Source organism: Aotus nancymaae, unplaced genomic scaffold (assembly GCF_030222135.1).
Source record: "Aotus nancymaae isolate 86718 unplaced genomic scaffold, 86718_ANA_hifiasm-v0.15.2.pri h1tg000040l, whole genome shotgun sequence".
Taxonomy (NCBI): domain Eukaryota; kingdom Metazoa; phylum Chordata; class Mammalia; order Primates; family Aotidae; genus Aotus; species Aotus nancymaae.
In genome coordinates this window covers 35,102,707-35,120,881 of record NW_026988454.1, presented here as the reverse complement: position 1 = coordinate 35,120,881, position 18,175 = coordinate 35,102,707, and the positions used below count along the sequence as shown (strand labels likewise).

The following is an 18,175-nucleotide window of genomic DNA, read 5'->3' as shown; positions in this document are numbered from 1 at the left end:
CTTACAATTTGGTAAGTGTATTTCTTTGCTGACAAGTCAAACTGTTCAAATGTTATGGAGAACTGAAAAGGTCTGGGATTCACAGGTTCATTTTTTGTTTTAACTGAATCATGAAACTACACACCATTTTTTTTTTTCAGGAAAAGACAGATGATGTTATTTACCACAAATAAATTTTTATCACATTTAAATGAACTTGAAAGTATCATTCAACTCAAATCCCTCAGTCAACTTACTTCAGCCCATAATAAAACTTCATATTACAGCAAACCAGCCATGTGAAAGAAATAAATTCAATTCTGACTTTCAAAAAAAAAATGCTGAATAAGTTACCTTTGTGAACCTTAGCTATTAAGGTGGACAATGACTTTATTTTCTTTATGTAAGTTTTATATTTTATTATAACATTCATTTTTCTACATGAAGACAGAAATAAAAATTATACCAACCACATAAACTATTTTCTACTTTCCTTGCTAAATCACAGATGTATTTCATGGAAAGAGGGGCCTTTAAAGGCACTTATTTATCATTGTAGGTTTGTTTACAAAATTGATATTCAAAACCACAACTTTTCTGTGTACAAAATTTTACAATTTTTAACAAAAGCAGTGAAGACACCAAACAACCTAGTGGCGACCTCCTCAAAGTGCAGTGTCCTTGGTCACCGATGCAGATGCTACTGGGGCAGCCAGCGTGCTCAGAGGATCCAACTCCAGACACTGCATCCATGGCTGTCCTAGACTCAGCTTCATCTGTGCCCATATCTGTACTTTTAAAAGAGATGGTCCCATGCCTACTAAAAAACAAGCTACTCTATATCAATATGACATCACTCTTTTACCATCAATCGTATTGCAAGACCATACTATTTAATGACCAATACCACAGCCAAATACTTAATGCCATATTGTCATTCAATTTACCTGGCTGGTTAATGTCAGTCTGTGTTTGAGTATTTCTTTTGAGCACACAAAAAACAAACGTATAGTCACTTGATGAAGAAATTCTTCATTTTGACTCAAATGGATTCACCATGCTGTCAGTTACGAAAACAACCCTAATTTCATTCTCCACAGGGCAACCTTCACTTTTCACAGCAATTCTAAAACTGACCTAGAGAAAAATTTCAATATACATATTTTTTAATTTGGCTACCATACTATGTTTTTTATTTAATTTTTTTTTCTAATCAAGACTACTCTTATGTTCCAAATATTTTACGGGAAGTTTTTCCCTCAAAATTAATGTTTCTTAAAAGAACTGAAACCACTAATATTCCTGCTTAAACTATTGATAAGTGTGCCAGTTAAAATAATAATTTAAAATAATAATTTATAATTACACTTCAAATAAAGGTACTAAAATCATGCCCCCAAATTTTTAAGCGCTTTTGTTGTTACTGAATACTCAATGTGAAATAAATAGAAGTAAATTTATCAAGTATAGTAAAAAAACTGAACTGATTGTGGAAGCCATGGGGATGGGACTTTAAAATAGCAGTAAGATGCTAGTTTAAACCTCACATGCCTCTGTGCACTTGAGGTAAAGGCCACATTCGAGCAGGCCTGGTGGGTGGGCATGGACCTCAGAACTGGTCCTTTTGTGTGAATTCTCCTCCCTGCATTGTCCATTCTGTTCTAGAGCAGTCTGATTCTGGCCACAGGAGTCTCCAAGTTCCAATCACTCACTCACAAAAAAGTTTTCTGTAGTCTCTTTTGTGGGAAAAAAAAAAATGGAGTTTTTCTGACGTGCAAAGCAACTTCTACCAGTCTGACAAAGTAGGTAAAATTGGTGACACCCCAAAATAAAAACCTGGAGTGAACTGTGCTCCAGAAAGATACTGAATGGCCACAGTGCATGTGGTGGTGTCTCCAGGGCTGAGGTTTCAGGCAGCACAGCATCAAGTATCAGGTGACCACTGTGGTCCCACCAGAGCACAGTCCTCATGAAACAGGCCTAACCAGATACTTTTTAACTCATCTTTATTTTGGTTGCAAAGATATGGTTTACTTAGCTACTTACTATTTGTTCCCATTTGAAGTCTCAGAGCTTGCCAAGTTAAACACTGCCTCCAGTACTCAACTGCTGTACAAGAACATTATAAAATACAAAGTATAAACTAAGATAATCCTCTTTACAGTATTCAGATTAGTGCATTAAAACAACATTGATTTAAAAAGGCAAGTGAGATAACTGGCAAACATCCAATTGCTTTTCTAATGCAGGATGATACAAAACAGCACAAAAGGTAAAACACTCAATTTTAAGTGTGAGGTGCTCAAAAACAGTTAACTGTGGGAAAGTTACTTTCCAAAAGCAATTCTGACCCAAAAGTAGTAACCATTATTCTATAAGACATAAGGGAAGGTAAATAATGGCCCACAAAACCAGATGATGTGGTTAAGATAACTAGTTTGGTGGAATAACAAGCTGGGATCTTTAGAATCCAAACACAATAGGTATTGGTTTTTCATACTCTTCTTCTAAATTATGTTAAACACTTATAGTAACTACACTTTCCCCAGTAAACATAAGACTTAAATAGACCATATGTAAAAACAACCTATCCTTAGTATTTTTACTACGCAATCTACAGCAAAAGCTTAACAATATATACACAGGAGTATCAAATAAACTAGAAAAGTATTCACCGACTCCAGAGTAAAAAGGATCTTAAAAGAAAACCAACAACAAAAATTAAATACTTTGTGCTGTTGTGAACCAGAAAAAAAAACAACCAATGAATAGACCTTATTTTAAGTTACTGAGAATATTTTCCCTGCTGAAGCAAATGAAAATTAAATGAGATTTTTAATTGAAGTAACACAAATCTGGGTGTGTCACACTGACAGGGAGATGTAGACAGAATCCACACACCTTTAAATTTACAAATTCCCAAAACTAAGTCAAGCAGGGTAAATACATTATAAATGAAAGGCATACACAATGTGGGCAAAAACTTAACAATTATTAAATTCAAGAGTATGGAAGTTATGTCAGCAGTGATAGAAAATCTTTCAGTATTAGAAAATATCAGATTTAATCCAAAGGAACCACCCCAACCCCCCAATAAAAATAACAAAGTATGGGAACCATCCTTTATACAATAGCTTTAAAATAATAATTAAAAAAAAAACATGATTACAGGAATCTTCCTACATAATTTAGACAATGTAGTGCAAGAGTGTGCTCCTTTATAACTTCAGTGGTTCAACCCCCATATGATGATACCAATAATCACGGCTCCAATGACCAGGATAAGAATAATGATGCACAGGGTTTTTCTGGATTTGCGCTGCAGATGCAAAAAAAAAAAAAAAAAAAAAAAAAAAAAAACATGTTTACAGATTTAGTGAAGTATCGCTACAGCAACTAAAAATAATTTGGTTCATTTCTAGAGTAAAACCAGTAGTAGCGTATTGCCCTCAAATTTTTGACTGTGTTTTTTGTTTCTCATAAATCTCTTTAATACATATGGCACTATTCTTTCAAAAAATATTCTTGAATTAATGCTACACTAAGGGAGCAATTTTTCAACTTTTGTTGGTGATTTTTCTGAGTGTGTGGCTGAGCTTAAGCAAGGAGACACCACGAAGTAAGTTACTGACTTAAGAGACTGAGGTTACCTATATATACAAACAAAGAATCACTGAAAAGCTTAGACATTCTTTACCTTTTATTAAAGTTTTTCTTAAAAATGAGTTCTCTGAAGATATTAGCAAATATACACTGGCAACTTTTCCTCACGTACATTTCTTGTTTCCAAAATATAATGATTTTGGAATGAGTTTCCAAAATCATTCTCATCTTTAGTATTAATGGAAACTACATTCAAAATCTCAACAAATAAAAACCACAGAGCAAACAAAATCATAAGGCTGTCATTGAAAACTGAACGGTTAATGATTTTGTTTCATTCTTCTTTCCTGGTCCAGTTGTAGATTTCTGTATTTCTTTAATGGCATTTGTATCTCACATCAACACGCAGGAATCCTTTTTCTTACAAAGTAGAAAAATTTGTAAATTTATTTTGTGTCAAGTAGAAGTATCATGATATTTATCAAAAGATACATTTGAGTCTGAAATTACCCTGAAAACCATAAATACTTTGAGTATTCCACATATTCACCTAATTATTCAAGTGAATACTCCTCATGCATCAAACACAATTTCTCTTTTTGCAATCATGTATAAGTATTTTCCCTAGACTCCACTTGGTTACGACAAACACATGTAATGTACCTGTTTGTCATCACGGGTATCCCACAATGGTATATTTGTTGGCTAGGGTACTCCGTACTGTGAGGTAATGAGGCCCCGTGGCAATGTGGTGATAAGCGAATTTATTACCTTCTTTATGCTTACGTTCACCCAAACATAACAAGGCTTCCAAATAGAACTACTGGAAAGCTGCCTCCTTTCTCAGCACTTGTGTTGCTTGGCCATCCTGTCTCCCTTCAGGGGCTGGAAGAATTAAGCCTGGGGGCAGCTCCCAGTGCTGGGGTATAGCTTGGGACATGTGATTTTTCTTGTAGGCTTGTGCTTCCACAAGAAAGAGATATTTTTCTTGTAAGCTTGTGCTTCCACAAGGAAGCAGTAAAGTAAAACTTGGCAATATATCCACATTCCCTCCAAATCCAAAAGCAAAATAAAATATCACGTGAACCTAGTCACTGATGGATCTTGTTCAGTTTTAGCAGTTATATGCTAACAGCTCCAGAAGACTTCTGTCATTTGCAGATTATCGCGTGCGCATGCGCGTTTGTGTGTGTGTGTGTTTTCAATTATTCATGAGGGATACCTAAAGTCCATCACACAGTGATATAGTGATAATAATTACACTGAGCTGCATACCTGAATTACACACACAAAGATGATCAACAGGAGTGACTGTCAGTGAATACAATTATTTATAACTCAGCTATCTCCATATAACTTCATTATTTTTTACTTTTCACTGAATATGCAGTCATTTGTCCAGTAAAAGATAGACTGTGAAATGAAAGGCAACTTCTAAGGTTAGTAAGAAAAGCAAAAAGCAATTGAAAATGTCTGAGAAGATGACAGTATCTTTGATATTTCATAAGAAGTTAACAGTGGCTGGGCATGGTGGCTCACATCTGTAATCCCAGCACTTTGGGAGATGAGGTGGGTAGATCACTTGAGCCCAGGAGTTCCAGACCAGCCTAGGCAACACAGCGAAACTCCATCTCTACAAAAAACACAAAAATTAGCCAGGCTTGGTGGTACATGCCATTCGGGAGGCTGAGGCAACCTTCAGCCCATGAGGCAGAGGTTGTAGTGAGGTGAGAACACACCACTGCACTCCAGGCTGGGCATCAGAGCCAGACTCTGTGTCAAAAAAAATAGTTAATAAGATCAAGAAAGTGATGATTATGAATGACAGCAATACCAAATTGGAGTTTAGAAAAGGAAATCAAACGCTATCTGCTATTCAGGGGTTTCCAAAGAGCCTGGCCTTATCCATGTTGAACACCAAAAGTCTACATATTGTATGATGTAGTAATAGTTGATAGTTCTAATATTTGTATAGTACTTGACACATAATTTATATTTGACAAATGCATGTGGACTCCCTATATTAACCTGACTCAAGAAATAAATTCATTCCTGGTGAACGGTCTGTTAAATGCAAACAGAATATATGATGAACAATGACACTCCAAGCTAATATGATTTCCACAAGACCTGCAGCGATCTCTCTAGAACAAGGAAATTTGCCTCTTTCGTTCAGAGTGCAACTGACAAAAAGAAAGAAAAAGTAAAAGGGAGGAGTGAGAAATGGAAGGAGGAACCTACCAAAAAGAGGTTTTTGGGTAGAAATGTCACAATGACATCAGAGATCCCCGGCCATCAGAAAACCCTGGAATTGTCTCTGCAGCCCAAACACTAATCTTTCTTTTCCTGTGGGCCAATAACTCTGGTTCAACCCTAAGATCACAGGCTAAAATCAGTTCTAAACTGACTGGTACTGTTTAAACAGACTTCTTTTCCATAGGATTTTAAATTTTAACATCTTCAGCTGCTTTAAACCTAATCTCTCTTCCCCTACCCTATCCCCCTACCCACACACACACGTGGAAAGGCTAAGTTTTAAGAAAATTGATCACAGGTAAATTACCTGATAATCTGCTGCCCTTGACAGTTGTTGATTTGCCTGCTGAACGTGCACCTCTGCATTTTCCACATTGGCTTCTATGCTATCTGTAAATAAAACACACACACACACACACACACACACACACACACGTTAAATACATATTGATGCTCCAGTAATAAATCACCAGATTTCATTCAAGGTATGATAAAATATGGTCATTATTCAAAGGTTAATAGTAGTATATTGTAAAGCTGAATTTTTTTAAGCTGGCTGTAAGAATTATAGCATACATCTATACTATCTTTCAGGCAATCCAAACTATTTACAAGCATTTGTAGAACAGAACCTTGATCATCTTCATTACAGAGCAACTCTGGTTCTACCTGGCAAACCCTGAAAAGTATGGTCATCCTGACATTATCAAATCAGTGTCAGCAAAAGGGATATCTCAGTCTCAAACTCCACAACTTGTTCTATCTCAAGATCAATGCACAAGAGATCAACCCTCTTCTTTTTACTGCTGCAGATTTTATTCATCGCGATAAAAACTGATACCTCTGACTTTTCAGAGAATAATACTCTTTGAATATATTCTTTGAAAATAATAATATTCTTTGAATATATACTTTGAAAAGAATAATATTTTTTGAAAAGTCAGAGGTACTAGTTTTCATTGTGATGAATAAAACAGAGGGAAACAAACAGAAAAACTCAAATGCTAAAACTTGATCCCTTAATCATCATGTTAATCCTTAATGTTTCTCAGTTTCTTTTTCCGCTTTGTCTTTGTAAATGCCATGTACTTTAAGGTATTAGAGCATAATATCTATGCTCTACTTAGTTTGTATTCTATAATGGCCGACTGAGTAGCAAGCATGTGACAATGTTTATTTAGGTTAAATACAAAGTGCTGAAAACCATTTACTCTGTGGTCATTAACATACTTCTGTGCTGAAATCTAGCCCTCACTGAGGGCCCGTGCAGTCTTCTTAAATGGTGGCAGTTGGAATGAGTGTCATTTTGAAGCACAGGACCCTTGTCTCTTCCTATCTACCAATTCAGCTTTAAAGCTCATGCTGTCAAACTCAGCCAACCCTCCCTGTTGCAGATATGTATAAATTGCATGGCCTTTTCTTCTCATTCCTTTAATATTTTAGCCTCTGACTCACTGATGCTCTCTCTAATAATTCTCTTATTATACAAACTGGTGACTTCAAGATCCAACTGCTGACCCTTCTAACACCCTGGCCTCTCAGTTCACTGACCATACTTTTTCCAAAGACTGATACCTTTCCTCACCCACCCATTTCCATGGTCACATCCCAAACCCTTGACATTTACTAATAACTGTAGTTGTTCCATAATCTCAATTTCGAGGGTCTCACTCTCTGATCACCACCTTCTATCTCTAGAGCTCACTCCTTCCAATGCCCTGGCTCCAACAATTTTCAACTTTCATTGATCCTACCACTTTTTCACTGTCTCTCACATATGGCATGTCCTCACTTCCCTCCTTACCTAGCCTTAGAGTCTTTGGACAGTAACTCGGCCTCAGCTTGCACTCACCCTCAGCTCCCTTGCCCCTCCACTTTAGTCATATGACAAAACTCCACCCAGTACCCATGCAGCTGATTATGGGTGTAAAAAGGATGAACCAAGTTTTACTTTAATATAATGACTGCCAAGCAGGTTTATTTCATTTCCTTAACACCTGAAAGAGTATGTCATACTTTCTCTTCGCTCCTCAAGCTTCTGAGGCCTCCTTGGGTATCATCATTCTCAGCCCGTCACCTTGATTTCCAGCCCTTTGAGACAACAGGAATCATCAGAAGACATTTCCACACGTTTTCATGACCCTGTCTACATGCATTATCTGTGTGCCCTGACAACTCCCTTGTTGTCAGGAATATCATTCCATTTGTGCACTTTATCACATTCCCTATCACTTAACTCAAAACCCTCAGTGCAGCAAACTTCCTCTTTCTCTTACTTATCATCAATATTTCTTTCCCTGGTAGATCATCTCCATCAATCCCACAGCTGCCACCTTAAAAACTCTCGTTTATTCTACATCCATTTTTGCAGCTATGACTGCATTCTCTTTCACTTTCCCTCTTTACTCTTCAAGGAGTCATCTATACTTGGTATCCACCACTGTTTCAACCCATCCTCTCTCGAGTCTGCTTTTATCATGCTTTCTTCACCTACACCATTTCACCAACACAGCTCTTACTGAGGTCACCTATGCCCTACACATTGTTAAATTCAGTAGTCAAATCCCAATCCTCATTTTACTTGACCTAACAACAGCATTTGAAACCGCTGACCAGCCAATGTTCTTGAAGCACTTTTTCACTTCCCTTCTAGGACAATTCACTCATTTGGATTTCCTCCACATCACTGGCTGTTCTTTAGTGTTTTGTATTTGTTCTTCTTCAACTGTTTGGGCTCTTAATCAGAGGTTAAGAAACTTTTTCTGCAAAGAGCCAGAGAATGAATAAGTTTTGTGAGTTGTATGATCTGTTTCAAGTATTCAGCTATGCCTTCATTGTGCAAAAGCAACCACAGACAATATATAAATGAATAAATGTAGTTTGAAGACACTGTTCTAAACATTTAGAGGATCTAGGGCTAAGTCCTAAGACCCCTTCTATTCTCTATCCAGACTTAATTCCTGGATTATCTCTCCCAATCTTGTGGTGTTAAATGCTGTGTGTACACAGATAACGCCTACATTTAGATTCCCTGCCTAGCCTTCTCCCCTGAACTCCATGTTCACTTTACTAATGTCCAGAACACCCTCACTTGGTATAAAGGGGCACCTCAAACTTAACATACTCAAAAATTACTGATTTATACCCATCTAAGCCTGCTCCACTGATAGATTTCCCATCTCAGAAAACAGTAACTCCACCATCATAGTGGGCCAAGCTAAAACGTTAGTATCACCCTTAAATTAATTCTTTCTTTCAAACCCATACCCAGCCAATCAGTAAAGCTTTTCAACTCTCCACTTAAAAAATACCTGAAATCCATTAACTTTTCACCATCCCTCTAGTTCCCTCTTCATCCAAGCCAACAAGATTGCTCATCTGGATGACTGCAGTAGCCTTTTAGGTGGTCTCCTTGCTTTTGGTCTTTTCTCAGCAGCCAAGTGAGTCTTTTGAAACCTAAGCAGGATTATAATACTCCTCTGCTCAAATCCTCCTTGGGTTCTCATTCATCTGTAAAAATTAAAGTCCTTACACTAGCTCAGGCTCCTACATGATACCATCCCCTGCCCTTGGACATGATCTCCATCTCCTTCTTGCTCATTAAAATGTCAGGTATGCTTCTGTCTCAAGGCCTTTGTACTCACTGTTCTCTCTGCCTGGAACACTTTCTCTTACTTGCTCCCTGACATCCACCAAGGCTTCACTAAAATGTCACCTACCAGTAAGGCCATACCTGACTACCCAGTGTCAAGGGGAAACACTGTCCACCCCTAGCAGTCCCATCCCTCTACCCTGGCCTTATTGTCCCCATAACACTTATCACCATTTACTTGCTTTTCTCTCCTTTTTAAAAAATTATCTTTCCTCCCATTATAAGATCAATTGAGATAGGGTATTTTATCTGTTATTTAATTTCGGCTGAATCCCCAACGCCTAGATTTGCGTCTGGACATAGTAGCTGCTCAACACATTTTGGATGATGAATAAACTGGTTTTTGAAATTTTACCCTGTGATGTACTAGGGATACAGATGGGGGTAATAATGGATAAAAAATGGTTACACTGAAGTAAAAGTGCAAATAATTCTGTTGGACCAAATTCAGAAAACAATAGATAGCTCCAGATTTCAAGATGGTCAGAATCCTGATGAATGCAAATGACTACACCCTAATTGAAATGCTATTACATTCAATACTTAAGGGATTCTTAAGTAAAAAAAAATCACTTATAAAAAGAACTCCTAACTTCTACATACTACTACTAAATTCAGCTACCAAAAAGCTAGTAAAATGAATGATTAAGCAAATGGCTACCTATTCCCTATAACCTAAAAGACAAGATGTCATGCACAATTAAATATACCACGAGTTTCCCCAAAAGTGCTTAGCATGATGACAGTTAAAATAGATTAAGATTAAAACCAGAGACCCTGGAAATAAGCTGGAATAATGTTTCATGATGCCTTCCATGGTTTTGGCAGTAGTAGACCCTGATTAAATTTGGGCTTTTGAACTAAATTAAGCTGGTTATTTCAACCAGCAGCAGTCAAAAATGTGATCTGTTTTCGATAATGCCAAGGGTGATGCTTAGTGTGTTTTATAGACCATACTTTTGGTTCCAGGGAAACCAAATGAGGGACAGAAAGTGGTTACTCTTGTGTGAGAAAGATACCGTAGGTAAAGTGCCTGTAGGTTGCTCTCACCTCTAAAATCTAAGTCAGCAGGTCTTACCTATTACATCTCCTTGTTCATGAATCATCATTCCCAAATCTTTAAATATTTCATTAATATCCATAATATCAGCCTAAGAGAAGAAGGAATATATTATTATAATCAGAAATTCAGTCCCCATTCCACCAAAGAAGAAAAAATTTTAAAAACCCAAACCTCTACTCACACATGGGTGAACATGCATCTATAATACAAAAATATAATACATAAATTTTGGTAAGATCAGGAAAATATTTGACAATAAGGAATCCTAATTAAGAAGACTTTGAATAATAGCCACCAGTTCTCTAAAATAAGTTTGTGGCATTAAAAATACCAAGTGAGTGAAGGCTCTATAATAGAGAAGAGCCATGGATTACTGAGTTCATTTCATACAGTCTGATAGTTTTGATATCACCAGCAGTATCTACTTACAAGAGTATAAGATATTCTTACCATGTATTTCTAGTAAAAAATTACACATCAATTTGACAATCTAAAATAATAAAACATTAGGTGTAAATTTAAAGTCTTACAATAATTTGAACATGTAATGGATTAGTGATATGTCACTACTGGATAAAGAAGTTATAAATTTAGTGAGTAAATATAAATTTACTTTTCTTCAATGACACAATTAACTACTTCATAGAGTGTTTATAAGGACTAAATGAGATAATTAACATAAAGAATTCATCCCATAGTGCCTGGCATATGGAAGGTCTTCAATAAATTGTAGCCATTGTTAGCTATTATTACTCTTGGTTCTAGGAACTAAGGAGGTTCCATAAGAACTATGACTTAATACATTTTTTAGATCTCTTTGATGTCATAAACATAGTAAAGAGAAATAAAATACTTTGGAGGCCTTACTAAAAGTCTTACTCATGCAGGTACAATGTGCATCATGTGCCCTGGGAAGATATCCAGACTCTCTGGACAGACATTTATCTCTACACTGGTATTTTCTCAGTACTAAGGTGGTCCATAGATGACTTAATAGCATAAAAAGAAAAAAGCTGCAACAGGAAGGAGTAGGTTCCCTCATCTTAGACAAACAGTAAGAACAATATTTTTTTAAAGGAATTATTTTAATTTATACATTACAAATGCTACCAAATTGATACATTAATTTTCTTTCTCTAGGCCAGGCATGGTGGCTCACACCTATAATCCCAGCACTTTAGGAGTTCAAGACAGGCAGATCACCTGAGACTAGGAGTTTGACACCAGCCTGGCCAACATGGTGAAACCCTGTCTCTATCAAAAGTACAAAAAATTAGTCAGGCGGGGAGGCACATGCTTGTAATCCCAGCTCCTTGGGAAGCTGAGGTGAGACACAAAAATTGCTTGAATCTGGGAAGCAGAGGTTGCAGTGAGCTGAGATCATGCCACTGTACTCCAGACTGGGCCACAGAGGGAGCTGCCTAAAAAAAAAAAAAAAAAATTCTTTCTCATGCCTTCTCCCAGCATTATCCAAGTATCTTGATAACAAACGCACTAAGAACAGAGCAGCAGCCCAAGTCTACAATGTAAGGCTTACTTCAAGTTGCCTGATAGAAGACTCTCTTTCATGAATAAGGCGGAGGTCATCCTCTGTAATTTCTTCATCCTGCACCTGCACTTGAGGTTGAGTTTGGCTAACAGAAAAAAATGAATGTGGAAAAAAACAAAGATTGGTATTCAAAACAATGAGACTCATTTCCTATTTAAGATATATTCATTAAATAGGAGATTTTATTTTTCAAAGTCACAGAACTTCTCACTTAAAAAATTCTAAGACTATAAGAGATATATTAATCAAATTGTACTCATTTTTCATTTCACTTATATCATTTTATCTAATATGAGTTTAATGTTATTACTTATTGGAAGCTATATTTGGCAACTGGGTATTTCTTCTCAGCTAACTTAAACCTCATATAAGGGAATGTCTATATTAATAATTAAGTCCATAAATATTTGTTTGGAAAATTTTATATATAATAAATACTTTGTAATTACTGAATTTTCTTTTTCAAACTTACTCTCTGTTTTCAATGTATAAACAACTTAAGGTATTTATGATATAATATACTGAAAGTTTTAATTCTGTTCCAGGGACCTTAATGTATAAACTTTGAAAAATTACCTCTTGATCTGTAAAATATTTTATATTTCTTACCTTTCTCAGGATACAAGAAATTTTCTTTTTCAAACTTACTCTCTGTTTTCAATGTATAAACAACTTAAGGTATTTATGATATAATATACTGAAAGTTTTAATTCTGTTCCAGGGACCTTAATGTATAAACTTTGAAAAATTACCTCTTGATCTGTAAAATATTTTGTATTTCTTACCTTTCCCAGGATACAAGATTCCTTTCTTTTGAGCTGTCCTCAGGAAAACCGCCCTGAATAATTTAGTAACAGGATGGAATGAGAAGGGGCAAAGAGAGCAAAAATAAGAAAAAATAAACAACACTCATATTTTCCCTTATAATAATCTAAACTGATTTACATACGTGTGTGTGTGTGCGCGCGCGTGTGTGTAGACAGAGAGAGAGAAAGATGTTCTTGTTCTAATTTTTCAGGTCAACTGCTTCAAGTAATAACATAATTATAAGTAATTTTATATTCTAAGTAGACGAGAAAGGAATTCACTAAATATTCTCAAGGGTCAAATAAGTATTACTTGGTTAAAGCTCAATGTAGTCTTGGAATCCATATGTTAAGGAATAAGAAAACAACTCATGATAGTTTATAAGGGAATTGAAAATTAGATTAATTCAAAATTCTACTGAAAAGTTTCCTTTCATTTATTTTCTCCAGGCTTATGTTCATTTTCAATATTCATACAACATACTTGCACCATTCATCTTCGTCATCTTGGTGTAATCCAGGAGGAAAGTGCTTTCTATATCAGCGTGTACACAAGCAGAAAGCCTCAGTGCCAAGACAATATGAGAATACTAATCAGGATTTGATCCCTAATCTTTTCTGACAAAATACGCCTCTAAATTTTTACATAATCTATATAATCTTCTGTAAAATGACACAGAAAAAATAACCACAGTAATATATAATTATCATCCTTCTCTAAAAATGGAGCAGAAAAGCATAAAAATAAATATTCAAGTGCTGATTTCCAAGATATTCACAGATCTTATATGACTTAAAAAGTTATACTACTACAGACTTTTATGCGCCCCTTAGAAGGTAATCATGTTTATTTCTAGAATGTCTCTAAATACTTACAGACACTCTGGAACTGGCTCTTACTCGAGCAACAAACTCTTTCTCTCGCTCAGCAGCCTGCCTCTGGACCTTCTGGAAGTTTGTCAGTGATGTTGTGAACTCTGCTACTAAGCGATCCTTCTGTATTTTCCTTTGACGCTAGAGGTAAGAGAAAAAAAAAAAGCCAAGTAGAATCAAGCTGTGAAGTTCAACAGAATTTGGTAGTTGTTTTATCATTAGCTGGTTCTTTATTTAATCCTGAAGTTTTCACTTACTCCCCAATTACAGGGCCTTATGGATTAACTCTCAATAACATTCTGACAGTATGTCAAACACTGTACATATTTAACTTGAGGCAAAAGACTCATTGTGCTGGATTTCTCACCTCAAGTTTTCATGCTGCTAAACACTAGCTCATGATTTTGAGGCTATTTTAAAGCAATTCCTTTTTAGGCAAATAAAGCCTTATGCTTTTAGCTAAGTAATAACTTCCATTGAATAAGCAGGGAAATAAGTATGTTCCCCCAGGACACCTCACATGTTGAATGAGTCTGCACGTTGCATGAAGTCGGACCCGGGAGGCCAGGAAATAATTACTCAGGAAGCATTTTCTGAGAACTTACTTAATTACGGGTCAGGGCAAATGCATGGAAATAATTTTTGCTTTATTGAACCACAGGATACTACCTGAGCAATTAAATATAGTTTTGTGTTCTGTGAACTAATCTCAAGCAGAATTATTTTTGATTTCCTTTTTAGCATAAGAGTTCAAAGATCCTACAATGCATTTGATTTTTTTTCACATTCAATACATCAACAATGTGTCTTAAAGCTTGATACCTGTTCACTGGGGGTGGTGGGCAGAGATCCAAACTCTTTAATGTACTTGTCTGTTTCTTTGGCAAGCTGGTTAGTATACTGCTGCTTCTGTTGCCTGTAGTGAGAAAACACACATTACAGCCAAAGGACTAATATACTTCTTTAAGCTGCAACTCTGCCATTTAAATCAACACTGACAAATAGTTGTATAAAAATTGCCTTTGCATAAACTGGCTCTAAACTTTGTAAAAAAAACTTCATATCCTATTCTTTGATAAATATTGACCAAATATTACATGTCAGGTTCTTCACTCACACAGGGTAGCTGAACTTAGAGAAATAAGTATCAACGGCCATTTAGAAACAGATGACTCAAGTCAGAGGGAACTCGAAAAAGAGATTGTTGGATGTCTGATCCTTTAAGTTTGAGATATTGGGGATATGGGAACCTTTTGTCCACATCTCACACCTGGAAGGTCAGGTGAGCAAGAAAAGATTTGTTGCCTTAGACTTTGCCCAGTTCCCAGATCTTAGTTATATCTGGCCTCTCCTATTTCTCTATGTGAACATGTATATGCTATAGATACTTTGAAAAAAAAAAAAAAAAGCCCAGGCGTGCTGGCTCATGCCTGTCACCTCAACACTTTGGGAGGCTGAGTTGGGCAGATCATTGTAGGCCAGGAGTTCGAGACCAGCCTGGCCAACATGGCGAAACCCTATCTCTACCAAAAACAACAAAAATTAGCCAGGTACGGTGGTGCACACCTGTAATCCCAGCTACTTAGGAGGCTGAGGCAGGAGAATCACTTGAACATGGGAGGTGGAGGATGCACTGAGCTGAGATCACATCACTGCACTTCAGCCTGAGCAACAGAGGGAACCTCTGTCTCAAACAAACAAATAAACAAAAAGGAAAGAGGCAATATTGGTACAAGTTTACTATTATTTAAGTTTGCAGTGGAAAAAATAATAGCATTTCCTTGTAAAGGGAAAGAACACAATAAATAAAAGAAGTAAATTAGTCATCCCTTGGTACCTGCAAGGGATTGGTTCCAGGACCCCTATGGATACCAAAATCCATTGATGCTCAAGTCCCTGATATAAAAAAGGTGTAACATTGGCATATCATCTATGCACATCCTCCCATGTACTTTAAATCATCTCTAGATGATTTATAAATACCCGATACAATGTAAATGCTATGTAAACAGTTGCTAAATTTTATAGTTTGGTTTTTACTGTTTTTTATTACTGTATTGTTATTTTTCCTTAAATATTTTTGACCTGCAGTTGGTTGAATCTGAGGATATATAATCTATGAATACAGAATGCTGAGTACATATCCATATTTTATGTAGCTAGCCTATAAAGTTAAAAGATTTCCAGTTTAAAAACATGACGCTAAAAAAAAGCTCGTATTAATTGTGATGTTTTACAAATTACAACATCAGTACTTCTCATATATATGATCTCATTTAAAATATGGTCTGGTCACACTTAGGGTCCTTTAAAATAATGAAATACTGTATAAGAATATGCTTAAGAATAGACATCTGTATTTGACTGACAAAGGGTAATTAAAACCTATTTCTATCTCTATTTACCAAATATCCTATCTTTAATGCATTTTTGTAAATCTCTGGAAATCATAATATAGTCAACATTTTAAAAGGAAGACCTTAGGCTGGACGTAGTGGCTCACAGCATTTCAGGAGGTTGAGGCGGGTGGATTGTCTGAGCCCAGGAATTGAAGACCAGTCTGGGCAACACGGCAAAACACTATCTCTACAAAAAATACAAAAATTAACCATGCATAATGGGTGTGCCTGTATTCCCAGCTACTCAGGAGGCTGAGGCAGGTAGATCAATTGAGCCTGGGAGGTCCAGGCTGCAGTGAGCCATGATCATGTCACTGTACTCCAGCCTGGGTGATAGCATGAGATCCTGTCTCAAATAAAATAAAAATAAAAACCCTTAATCATCACAGACACATATTCAGAATCTTCACTATTAACTCTATCAAAATATTAGAACTATTATGAATTATGTACTTCCATTTTACTTTAATGAATTGTGGTTTATTATTTAGATCTGGAGCATTTTTACCATTCTGACACTTATCCATTGTGGAAAAATAAAATACAAATTAGAGATAACTGTAAGTTCTTCAAATTGTACTTCATAAAAACATGAATTCCTATTACTTATCTTTTAATATTCTCTTTGCAATTTTCCCTCTATAACTAATGTTGTTTAGAAGGCATCACTTACTAGATATCTGTGACTTGAAATTTATAGCTGTAACAGCACTGAAATAAAATTTAAGAGTTAAGTTCTAAATGACATTGGGCAACTCATTAAACCCCTAAGAGACATAAACAAAATGAAAACAGTTCTTTTGGACTATCTCACTCCAATTTCGTAAGGTTTAAATGAGAAAATATGTAAAAAATACTCTGTAAAATCCATAATATACCATAGAAAAAAATATTATTGCTATGACTGCCAGTCTGCTAACAGCAAATTAATTTATTGGGATATCTACTACGTAATTCATTATAACTTTTTTTTAAACAGAAGCTAATGATCTCTGAAATTCAAGGATGTAGGTATAAACTTATGGGAAGACATCTCATATAGCTGGATATGTATTGGATCTAACCAAATAAAACTCTGGTGACTGCAGCGATTGTTAGCTATGGAAAGTAAATCACATAAATTGAGATACTAGAGCATAATTTTTCAGCAGCTGTCAAAAACAACCTACCTAAAAACTGTAAGAAATGCAACTAAAGAAATTCTGCTTTGATAGGGTAAGCCAGATCTTTAAAATAAAAACACCTGCTACTCTGGACAGGGAAAAATCCACACAAACGCTTGGTATAAATGTATGGATAAGGTAGCAGAAAAACTCCATTGTTTTTCCATTTCTTCCTCCAATAAGCGTAACACTACATACTGTAAAAGCAACATAATAATAGCAGTAGAGCTTTTCGTTCTCTTTTATTTGTTTAACTAGATACTTACAGCTGTTGCCTCAATTCAGGTGAATCTTGAGGTGTTCCAAGTTGATTCAGAGTTCTTTGTATTTCCACAGCTATTAAAATAGAAAATTCATGTATTAATTGTTACAAAAGTTAGGGCAACAGAAACAATAAGTTAAAAATTAATATGTACAAGCAATTGAGCAGCTGAAAAGAGACAGAAAAACTAAAAGTAAAAAATATTAACTGGAAAAAGAATAAATGGTTTATTTAAATCTAATTAGTAACAAAAATGAATTAACTTTCAAGAGGAAATTGTGTGGGAATATTAACTTGTTAAACTGCACTTATGACCCAAAAATACTATCTTCTTCCTTATCCCATCAGGATATTAAGTAAATACAATGGCACGTAGACTTTCATTTAACACTACTGGCATAAAAATTGTGAGGCAAATAAGTAACAATTACATTTCACTAGAATATAACATAAATAAATTACAGTTAATAAATGAGAAAGGAATAATAGAATTAGAAAAAAATCACTTTCAATTATCCATATATCCCTGATTTCAGCAAAGATCATCAAAGGATGCTAAAATCATAGGAC

At 35.7% G+C, this 18,175-nt stretch overlaps 1 protein-coding gene across 1 annotated transcript in view; it reads right to left on the bottom strand.

The window, feature by feature from the left end:
- Nucleotides 1–333: 333 nt before the first annotated feature.
- The window catches only part of STX7 (syntaxin 7), a 54,910-nt gene continuing 37,068 nt past the window's right edge, over nt 334–18,175 (bottom strand). Inside the window, exons 3-10 of the mRNA XM_012474383.3 lie at nt 17,610–17,679; nt 14,604–14,697; nt 13,785–13,922; nt 12,888–12,940; nt 12,091–12,187; nt 10,569–10,641; nt 6,146–6,228; nt 334–3,298 (exon numbers count right to left, since the gene is read on the bottom strand). Of these exons, the coding sequence (XP_012329806.1) occupies nt 3,206–3,298; nt 6,146–6,228; nt 10,569–10,641; nt 12,091–12,187; nt 12,888–12,940; nt 13,785–13,922; nt 14,604–14,697; nt 17,610–17,679 (701 nt within the window). The 3' untranslated portion in view covers nt 334–3,205. The remainder of the gene's footprint in view (nt 3,299–6,145; nt 6,229–10,568; nt 10,642–12,090; nt 12,188–12,887; nt 12,941–13,784; nt 13,923–14,603; nt 14,698–17,609; nt 17,680–18,175) is intronic.